Here is an 11,692-nt window from a genome sequence, read left to right on the forward strand (position 1 = left end):
TGTTAAGTCATGTAGAATAAAGTGAACATTGTTATTTCAATCACTATAGACAAATTTAAAACAGGAATGGAAATAATGAAAAACTTACTGACCTGTTTAAAAGACTACAAAAGAGACAAGATTATTTACATGTTTTTCACTCCGAACTTACTTTCTAATCCTCCATCTCCAATTGGACAGTGGGCTAAAGAGATACTCTCCAGAGATGAAGCTGTGGCCAAGCCCTTCAGAATAAAAACAATGTTTATTAACTGGCTTGAAGAGCAAAAATACAAACAGACAAAAGACCAAGTCACCCAAACTGCTCAGAACTCTTTGTGCTCCCTATAAGAAACTCTCTAGGGGGTTAAGGAGAAGCTCAAAACAAGTGAGTAAGTTAATTTATTTAGCACAGGAGGAGCAGTAGCCTATGGGCAAAAAGCAGGAACCTCCTTTCCTAGAAGTCACTCACTAGCAAACTGGAGAGTGTTCCAGTAACACATCTTGAAGACCTGCTTTTATTTCCTCAGTGTCCCACACCTTCCTTCTCTCATGTATATGCAGAGTAGTTTCAGTCATAAGTTACACACCCCAAACACACCAGAGATGTTGCTAAGAACTTTCTAGTAAGCCTTGATGAATCAGAGCAAGGGCAGGTTATCTGATTCTGACTGATTCGGCAAAATCAGGTTGTACTAAATGTCTCAGCAGAATTATTTATATGATAGATAACACTAAGATATCTTAAAAAAGGAACATCCTCATCTGTGGCAAATAGTTATAAAATTTAGTTGCTACTTCTCTACGTTCTAAGCATATTTTCCATTTATTTGTATACTAATATATTCTCACCTTTGTTAAAAGTATTAGATCTCTCTCCCTCAGAAGCAAACCCTGCAGTTCTAAATTTTTTAATACATCAGATATACTGAGACAGCCTTTGACAGCTTTGCATAGTTGGCCAGCCAAGTCTTTTGATCGAATTGCTGGAATTCTCCTTCTAAAGTAAGTTTTATATCTTTCAACACCTAGTAAACAATAAAAATTACACATCAGTAAATCCAGTCTCTGTTGACTTAAGAGCAATCATAATCACAGCTTGGTTTTTTTCTGCCTTTCTTAAAAAGAAATAATTATTTAGGTATCACAATTCCTCCCCCTACATCACACAAATCACACAAAAAAGTTATGCAATAAACTCTAACGTGCATAAATTAACATATTTAACTTTCATAGCCATCACCACAGACCTGATTCTCCAATACCCTGTTGATGCAAACTTCTTATTCCGATAGAAGTCAGAGTCTTATTATGCCTGATAGCATTCAGAAGTGGTGCCCAATCAGCAGCTTTGATGCGATCTACAATTAGATCAAGAGCACCCTGAGTCAGGTTCGCCTTCACAGCTTTCAGTGGGACAGAGTTTTGAAGAGCACAAAGATGTTCATAATGCGAGTAGAAATCCAGCATGCACTGTCTTCTCATCTTGACTGACTCAAACATTTCTTTTACGTGGTGTCTCTCTAAAATAAGTGAGGAAAAAAAAAATATAAACTTTTCCCAATGCATAACTGATTTTGCAACAGTCTCAATTTAACATGCATACCCAAAACATGAATATGTTCATGCATATTGTATAGCATTTATATGTCTTCAATGTGCCAGCTGAAACATTGATGTCTTGTGATGCTCACTACCTGTGTAAGTACAGCTGAATGAATAAAGGGGTGAAAAAAAAACAAAGAACAACCCTACATTTTTTATTCTCCCACACAGACAGGTATACCCGAAACACAAAAGGTCTAATGTTCAAGTACTAACTTCTGTAAAGTCCTTGTTTCCCTCTTAAAATTTAATTCTGTAGTGTCAGGGTCTGCAGACTCCTGAAGGCCTTGGAAACTCCCTGACTCAACATCAAGGGATACAAAATGACTATTCCATAGAGAACTAGTTGTGAGCTTCTCTGCTACTTCAATCAAAAGTCTAAATTCTCATAATACAGAATAAAATCTGTGTTTTCATGAATACTTTTGCTATTGCATACATTATATACTTATTCAGTAAATTCAGGAATGCACTTTTCAGGCATAAGTTTTTGTTGCACATTAGTACCCATGTAGCAAAACACTACTAACTCCCATGTAGAATCTCTAAATACTGCTGTCACACAGCTGTTAAAAGTAACTCATTCCATGGTTTCAATTGGAATATTTGTCAATGTATTTAAAGGATCCATTTATTTATCTATTTATTACACAAGACATCGTTAAGTATCCCACACAGATATCAAACATTGTTCGCATTGCAAACATTTTTTCATATTGTTAAAGATTAGAAAGCTTCAGCCAATCTTCTGAAACACTCTGTATATCACCATGGGACAAGAATTACTGGATATGTACAAACATGTGAAGACACCCATTTGTAAGTATATAATTTAGGAAAAAAAAAACCCCACATTACTATTACTAGTACTTGGATGACTGAAAATAATAATAGGAGTAGAAACTCTAATAATAGCTCCTCTACACCCTTTTATTTATTTTAGCTGATTTACTAGCATTAGCTAATGACCACACCATGGCCATTGGAACAGAAATTACTACATTATAATCCAACACTTCAGCTTCAGAAAGTGACTGTCAATCGTAAAGCACCACTGACTTCAGGTTATGTATCAATGTGCAACATATTCGCCTTTTACCTCCCAAGCCCAAGCAATATTCTTTCACAGTGGCTTTCATTGCAACACCTGAACATCGCACCTCTAACTGAAGTAAAGAAAGGAGTTCCTGGCCCTAGCACTGAAGTTCAGCCTACTTGCAGGTAGAAAGGAAAAGGGCCAAACTACCAGAGCCACAACTTCCAATTAAGAAACAACTATGTAAACTAGGACTGTCCTGCATGGAAGTTAGTGCATCTGACACAATCCTAGAATATCTTGACTGGCTCTGAGAACATACACAGGGGACAACTATTTACAATCTCTTTCAATACAGAAGCAAGAAGACATCGGAACATACCAGCTGGTGAGAGAGAAAAAAAATTAACAAAGCACATAGCTAAACTGAGAAATCCCACTCCATGCTAAGAGTTTTTAGAAAGCTGTAAGTTTCTAGAGATTCAAAAAACAGCTGGGCAAATTAAAGGGGGACAAAATAATTCCATACAAGACCAATCACCACAGAAACAATGGCCATGCCCTGCATCTGGAATGGCAAGACACACACAGGGAGCTTCACTAAGCGCTCACTCTCTGCTTACACTTTACTAAGCACGGCCTGGTGCTCTGCTTGAGCTAAACGTTTTATTTGACCTGTTGGACCACTGTATTTAAGTGTATAATAGAGAAACCATTGAACCAAATACATAATCCTGGTTAGAACTAGAGTAAAACGGACTTTTCCGGGTTTTTTCACCCAATATTGCCACATTCTCAGGGAACTCCTTCAGCACTCCGCTGCCCCAAAGAAGTACTCCATAACCCCGGCAGGACCCGCGGACCGTGCGGCTCGCCATCAGCCACAGGACACGAGAGATGCGCCCGAGATGAAGGGGGAGCGGCCCCGTACGCACCCCCCACCTTCCCGCACGGCGCCTCATCCAGCCCCCGCGGACTCCCAGCTGGGCCCCCAGCCGCCGCTCACTCCTCCGCCGCGGCACGGACACGACTGCGCAGGAGTTACCCGCCCCCTCCCCCCGTGCCCCGGCCCCGGCCCCGGCCCCGGCCCGACGCCGAAGCCTGCAAGCCGCCGCGGAAGCGCGCAGCCGGCCCTCAGCGGTGACCCCGCAGCTCCCCCCGGGCCCGCCGCCGCCGCCGCCGCCGCCCCCGCACGGCGCTCACCGCTGCCGCGCGCCGCCGTCTCCCTGGGATCCCAACGGCCGCTGGCCCGCCTGCTGCCACGTGGCGCGCCAGGCTGGCATCCCGATTGGCTGCCGCCCCTCGGGCCTCCTGCCCTCGCACATTCAAAATGGCCGCGCCCCTTTCCCCTTCTCCTCCTCCCGCCATGCCGGGTGTTCTAGTCATTACTGCCGCAGAAATGCCCCTGCTGAGGGCGGGGAAAGTGTAAAACGCGCCTTTCTCCCTCGTCCCCACATAAGCGTAGTGTGTCCTTAGACCAGACCTAGGCAGGAGGGATCTGAAAACAGCAGAGGTTTTACGCAGAAATTTCATGGCTAAACAGAAACTACCGCTTCCTTTTCCTTAAATGCTTTAAATGTGGTGCTCGAGTGATAAGAAGAACAAAAGTCCGTTAGAAACCCCTAGGCCTAATGTAACAAGACTAGGTATAATGTAACAGGAACTTAATAGTGAAACAACAGCTCTGCAGAGACCGGACATGAGGCACAGCGGGATGTCCTTGGTTTGCAAGCTGGGAAAGCAGAATGTTCCACTAGATGAAGAAAGAGCTACGTGACTTTTGCTGAGTAGTAGCACCAAACGGCAACACGCTTGCTTAAGAAATTAGGTCAAGAAGCTGACACTGGGGGGGCACCAGGCTGCGAAGACCCCCCGGGGCCACTAGAGACCATTGATGAAGAGACTGGAATACCAAAGATGGACCGCGGGCAAAGGGCCTGATTATGTAAATTATCTATGTTTAATGCATGAACTGAGAGGTAGAAACAAATTAATAAGCAATTGGTGTGTGTAATAAATGCCAAGAAGTGTGAGTTATGTGCACACTCAATTAGAAGAACAATCCTCCGAGCGTCTGGCACACTGCAATGAAAGTGCCTGCTTTTTAAAACTTTCAAAACCGTGTTAAGGAGTCATTTTGCCAACTTTTTGATATCAAGAGGAATGCAGACACACTGTCCTTCAGTGTGTTTTTCACTGCGTAGCTTTACTGCCAGCAGAGTACGCATAAGGAGTTGTATAGATACTGAAACGTTGAATTACGGCAGAAGCTGCAGTCAGCTGGTCTTGGGAGTCTGAGGGAGAGTAAACAAATTCCTCTTTCACCCCTACATTTGTCATTACTTTGCTAGGTTACATAGACGACTTTAATTCAGATCGGGAAGTTCCGTCTAACATTTAGTGGAGAACGTTACAAGATGGGCCATTTCAGGCAAAGTGACTGAAATGTGGTCCATGTGGTTCGTTCACAGACAGGGACCACAACTATTTAAGAAAGTAATTACCGTAAATTGATGACTAAGAACGATTTGATTATTTAAAAAGTTATACTTCTAGTCTGCTTGTAGGCAGCAGGATTTAAACTCTAAAGCTGGGCAAACTCCAGAGAAATTAAAACAGGTAAAAGCCCCTAGAACATTGTAAGAACATTGTATGTTCACATAGATGTAATATTACGCACTGTCTTTAACATCAGAAGCAACTGAAGTAGCCTGAGTGCTATAACCAAGTGCGCCAGAACAAGTATTATTTCATCAAGTTTGAGATCGCCATCTGTACAAGTTGTCTCACTATGACATTTTGTGAATCCAACATAAAAGACAAGGGACACAGCACTGTAATCAGCCCAATGGCAACAGCAAGTTTTCATTTCCTGACTGCATGACAAAATATTTCCAGTGCTTGTTATAACTCTGAGTTTCACAGACACAAGCAAAATAAAATACAAATATTCTCAAGTATCTTCACTTTTAAAGATTTGCTGTTTGTGTTACATAGTTTCAACGAGTAGGGACTTAACAAGTGGGGACTATTTCACTGACAGTCCGCATGCATTTGAAATTTTCTCTTTGATTAGTATGTCCATAATCATTTTTGTGCTTTTTTTTTTTAAATTCCTTTACTCATCTGATTTCTCTGGACAGTCTTTCAGTCAGAATTTTGCTCTTGTATAGGGTAACATCTACAAACCATCTTTTATCTACAAATCAAAGGTGTACAATGATAACCACATCTTCTAAAATCACATAGGGGTGGAATTTTTAGGCATGTCCCTATTTACTTTGGAAAATGAATGTAATATGATTGATATGATATTTCAGAACTAGTAACTTGAAATTCTATGCATGTAAAACTATGTGTTGTGGTTTAACCCCAACTAGCAATCAAAACCATGATAGCTGCTTACTCACTCCCCCCACACCCCCAAGTAAGGAAGAGAATTGAAAGGGGAGAAACTCGTAGATTGAGATAAAAACAGTTTACTACTACTACTGCTACAATGTGTAAAATGAAAATAGGATATAAACTAAAAGATATTCAATGCAATTCCTCACAAACTCCATCTGCACTGAGCCACCAGTCCCAGGAAGAGACAGAGCACCCTGGTCCCAAACAGTTGATCCCGGGGAAGAGAGAGAAAAGACCAAAAAGGCAGAAAGGCAAAAAGCCAAACTAAAGGGAACTCCTGAATGGAACTCAGCCGAAATGGAGCTGAACCATAACGGGTCTCCTCAGCTGGAAAACACAACTCTTACTAAATACGAAGCATGACGCTCATGTCGTGGAATATTCTCATTGATCAGCCTGGATGTCAGTCAAGGTCTGTCCCATCCATGCCCTCCTTCCAAGCTGCCTCACACCTCCAGACATAGAGCCCAGAAAGATCTTGGCTCCTGGACAACAACTAATATAACAGCAAGTTTTCACATTCTCTTTGTTCCAACTCAAAGATACTGGAAAGTTACTTGGAGAAAAACATTAATTCTGTCTCAGGGTGTTACCTTCTTGTTCTCAAACTAATCCAAAAAACAACCATGCTAGCAGCAGAGCAGGAAAGTTTCTAACTGTGTGAAGAACATTAACTCAATTTCATGTAAACCAGCACACTGCGAAAAATAGAAAGCATCTGTGAAGATTCCAGCATGGACAGACCTGGCATTTGCAGACATTACATATTGGAGACTCTCCAGCCTTGCATTTTGTTATCAATTTCAATGTCAATTATGCTGTTGACTGTAGGGACTGTGATTTCAAGAAGAATTTCGAATCACAGCAGTTCTGTCACTGCCATGTGAATGAAGCAAGAAGCTTATCTGTATGCAATTGATTAGTCATTTGCTGTGCACCAAGAATAAGCCTGAAATAAACATGAGATGAAGACTGATTAGACTGTTAATGTAGCTTTTGCTATTTTGTGGCATGCCAAAATTATTATCCATGTTCTCTATCGGATACAGCCTTGAAACAACCACAGTAGATTTCTAAAACTGTGGGCTGCATAGATCATAATTAAGTTATAATTAAAAGGGAATTTTTCAGTAAATAAGCATCTCCAAAGCTGAAATTTATTATATTGCAGAGGACCTGCTGCAAGTTGTTCCCTACCAAGCTTTGTTTTCTTTAGAAAATAATGCCAAGCATCCCTTACCTCAGCGTTTGGTTCATTGATTTTGCTTTGCATTCTATTTAGTCCTCTAAAGTTTAAGGTGGTTTTTATTTTTAATGTCTTATTTTTCTAAATAAAATTTTGGTACACATAACACATCTGCCAAAAGGGCTGGACACTGAGCAAGTGTCAGAAGTGCTCTGTGTATATGAATCATTGTTTACATTCTAAATTCAGGCTTTATGCAGTAGGCAGCTATAATATGTGTAATGATGAATGTATATTCGATGTCTTATATTTTGTAATTGTGACCATAGCCATTACTTGCTTTCCCAGTCAGAGACGGCTCCCATTACTGTTTAGATCTTAAAAAAAATATGAAACGATTTGGTGAGATACCAGATGTCTGTGCTCTAGAGAACAGCCCCAAAACAGACCCAATTCTGTCACTTTGGCAAATGATGTCTTCTTCACCAGTCATCATTTTGCTGAAGCCGTTGAACTAATTCTTGTTCTCACTGTTTTCTTCCTGTGTCTTTCTAGGCCATATGTTCTTCAGGTTTTGTTTGTTTGTTTAATGTACACTAATTATAATTTTTAATCTCATTTAACACTACAAACATTTGTCACTCCCATGCCATAGCCAGTGTTAGCTTTCTTAGAGGCATCAGGGAGAAAAAAACGACTGTGCACTCTACGCTGACTGTGGGTGGGCAGCAGAAGTTTCCTCTTGGCTTTATGAGGACGTCTGGCAGGTATCCTACTTGGCTGGTGTTTTTCTACATTATTGCTTATTGCATAGTATGTGTTAAGGAACAAATTAACAGTAAAAAAAAAAAAAAAGCCACAACAAAACCAAAACACAACTCCTGTATCTAGCCTTTTAAAGTCTACTTCTACAACAGCTAGCAATTTTCCTGTTGTGCAGAATACCAGCTGGCACTGAATGCTAAGTGGCAAATGGACAAAACCAAAATTTCCAAAACTATTTCAAAAAGTTTTAAGACCTGCTGCTAGGGCAGTTCTTTATAGCTTTTGTGCAGAAGCCTGAGAGGATCCTTTGTTGCTAGGTGGCAACATTCCTCAAGCAAACGACGTATTGGTAGAGCATGTAAATGTTTTGCTCAAAGCAAGGAGGAAGTGATTATTTTGTTGTGTCATCATTAGACAGCTTTATCATACTTTTATTGGAAGCTCATGATTGCATAATGACAAGTGCACAGTGTTATTTATTATTGACATTATACTGCAACAGGACATGGTCCTTTAACACACACAAAACGTGTAAAACAAACCACATCATCTCAATGTCTAACAGCGCAGACCAAAGGCATGTCAAGTTAAAAAAAATGAGTCATTGTTTGTGAATTTCCACAGTAAGGCACACTGAGAGATCCAAAGAGGCAGGAAACTTCGTACCAAGAAAGAAGTTCTGCTGATAATAAGCAATTGCACAAAAACTCTTGAAACATGGAGTGGGCACTGGAGACTGAAGCAGTGGTAAGGAGATACGCTTTGGACAGCCTGAAAGGAAAGGAGAAAGAAAAATTTGGCCAAGATGGAAGAATGAAATATTTATGGAGAAGGGAGGGAGGAAAAAAAAAAAGAGCACAATGGTAAATATTCTTTGTTTTAGAAATCTTGAGTTGGATATAGGTCTAATAGATTCAGGTCTTTCCTCTCTGCAATAGCCAGCCATGCCATGCATTCCATGGATTAGCACTCATTTTAGTAGACTGGGAGCTCCAAGTCCATTGGATGAAGCCTGAATGCAAAGCAGTTGTTCAGCAGAAATAGGATTTTTTTCCTTTTGTCCACCACTGGCTTGCTTTTTGTTCTCAAAGCTAGGTTTCTAGCCTGCAGTATAATTTTGTTATTTCTTTCAGCCTCACTGTCAGATATGTACAGAAAACCATTTCTGTATTTTTGTCTCTCCTCATCTCCCTTTTTTAAAAAAATTTTCTAGTTTTCAAAAATGCTGTTTAACAAAACCAACCATCTAGGTACATGAGTTTTAGAAAATAAATCCTTATTCCCCCCAAAGTTGTACTGAAAACTATCTAAGATCAATTCTGAAAGTCATGGATTGTTATAAATTTAACAGAAAGCCATAATGAAAAAAATCACCCAGAAAATTAAATGCCCCAAAGTTAGGAAATGACTAAATAATGAGTGTGGAGGTTATAGAAAGTATGAACAAAAATAGCAACATCATTTACTGTGTGTTGATACATATGATATACTAAATAAGATAGAAATATATATATATTACATACATCATATTCTATATGGGATAAAATATATAACATGTATATGTAGAATTATATACAATTGTACATATAAGATTATAAATTAAATATATAAAATAAGTGTAATAGCATCTTTTTTTTCTGCTGAAACAGATAATTAAATATGTAAAATTTATGATTTAAATGAATACATAAGAAAAAAAATGCACCTTTAGCTAATTGTCCTCGACCTTAATTTCTCTCCTAGCTTGGGAACTGCTTCCTAGGCCTCATTGCACAGAGTTAGTCACAACTGTTTTGATGCACTCCACAGACCTGCACAGCCTGAGCTGCCAGAGTAAGTTATAGTAACTGTAGTAATTACTATGTGCTAATTTTGAAATACATATTAATTCTGAATACCAATGCTGAAGAAAGACAGGAAACGTGGTTCTTCATTAGGGTATCTTTCAGATATGCTTTCTATCTGCTGATGAATCATATGCATTACAGCAGACTCATCACAGAATTAAATGGTTGAAAGGAGGAATATTGACTGTCTGCAGGCCAGCTTTGGAATATTAATGCACAGGATGGTATTGCAAGGGTATCCTAATGCCTTAACAACACAGAATTTTCCAGATAGAGCATCTCCCAACAGGCATAGATAGGAACCAGGATCGCCAGGTGGCTACTGTACTTGGCACAGCTGCTGAGCAGCCAGGTATTCCTGCTGAATGCCAGTGCACCTTGGCCTGAGGAAGAGGAGGCAATGGCAGCTGCTGCACAGGATGAAGCAGAATATGGTCCTTACACAGCTTTCATTTCCAAACCTGTGCTTAGCTATACAGGGTAAGAGAATCACAGAATCATAGAATAGTTTGGGTTGGAAGGGACCTTCAAAGTTCAGCTAGTCCAACCCCCCTGCAATGAGCAGGGACATCTTCAACTAGATCAGGTTGCTCAGAGCCCTGTCCAGCCTGGCCTTGAATGTCTCCAGGGATGGGGCATCTACCATCTCTCTGGGCAACCTGTGCCAGCGTCTTACCACCCTCATCGTAAAAAAATTCTTCCCCATGTCTAGCCTGAATCTCCCCTCCTTTAGTTTAAAACCATCACCCCTTGTCCTATCACAACAGGCCCTGCTAAAAAGTCTGTCCCCATCTTTCTTATAGGCCCCTTTTAATTACTGAAAGGCTGCAAGAAGGTCACCCCGGAGCCTTCTCTCCTCCAGGCTGAACAAGCCCAACTCTCTCATCCTGTCCTCACAGCAGAGCTGTTCCAGCCCTCTGATCATTTCTGTGGCCTCCTCTAGACCCTCTCTAGCAGGTCCATGTCTTTCCTGCACTGAGGGCTCCAGAGATGGACACAGGACTCCAGGTGGGGTCTCACCAGAGCAGAGCAGAGGGACAGAATCACCTCGCTCAACCTGCTGGCCACACTCCTTTTGATGCAGCCCAAGACATGACTGGCCTTCTGGGCTGCAAGCGCACATTGCTGGCTCATGTCCAATCTTTAATCCACCAGTATCCCCAAGTCCTCCTCTGCAGGGCTGCTCTCAATCCCTTCGTCCCCCAGCCTGTATTGATACCATGGGTTATCCTGATCCGGGTGCATGACCTTGCACTTGGCCTTGTTCAATGTCATGAGGTTCACATGAGCCGCTTCTGAAGCTTGTTCAGGTCCCTCTGGATAGCATCCTGTCCCTCAGGCATGTCAACTGCACCACTCAGCTTAGTGTCATCCGCAGATTGCTGAGAGCACACTCAATCCCATGTCTGTGTAATTAGTGAGATACTAAACAGTACCAGTCCCAATACAGACCCCTGAGGGACACCACTTTTCACTGGTGTCCATCCAGACATTGTGCCATTGACCACTACCCTCTGGGTGTGACCATCCAGCCAGTTCCTCATCCACTGAACACATGCAGCAATCAAACCCATATTTCTCCAATTTAGAGAGAAGGATGTTGTGGGGGACCATGTCAAAGTCTTTACAGAAGTCCAGATAGATGATGTTCATAGCCCTTCCTTTGTCCACTGATGTAATTACTCCATCACAGAAGGCCACTAGGTTGGTCAGGCAGGACTTGCCCTTGGTGAAGCCATGCTGGCTGTTTCGAATCACCTCTCTTTCCTCCATGTGCCTTGGCAGAGCTTCTAGGAGGATCTTCCGAGGCACAGAGGTGAGGCTCACAGGCTGCTAGTTCCCGAGGTCCTCCTTTCTACCCTTTTT

General features: G+C 41.4%; 1 protein-coding gene across 1 annotated transcript in view; it reads right to left on the reverse strand.

Moving 5' to 3' along the window:
- CEP78 (centrosomal protein 78) overlaps positions 1 to 3,861 on the reverse strand; it is a 28,515-nt gene extending 24,654 nt beyond the window's left edge. Inside the window, exons 1-4 of the mRNA XM_065657412.1 lie at positions 3,824 to 3,861; positions 1,230 to 1,502; positions 832 to 1,007; positions 152 to 224 (exon numbers count right to left, since the gene is read on the reverse strand). Of these exons, the coding sequence (XP_065513484.1) occupies positions 152 to 224; positions 832 to 1,007; positions 1,230 to 1,482 (502 nt within the window). The 5' untranslated portion in view covers positions 1,483 to 1,502; positions 3,824 to 3,861. The remainder of the gene's footprint in view (positions 1 to 151; positions 225 to 831; positions 1,008 to 1,229; positions 1,503 to 3,823) is intronic.
- Positions 3,862 to 11,692: the final 7,831 nt, after the last annotated feature.

Source organism: Caloenas nicobarica, chromosome Z (genome assembly GCF_036013445.1).
Source record: "Caloenas nicobarica isolate bCalNic1 chromosome Z, bCalNic1.hap1, whole genome shotgun sequence".
Taxonomy (NCBI): Eukaryota; Metazoa; Chordata; class Aves; order Columbiformes; family Columbidae; genus Caloenas; species Caloenas nicobarica.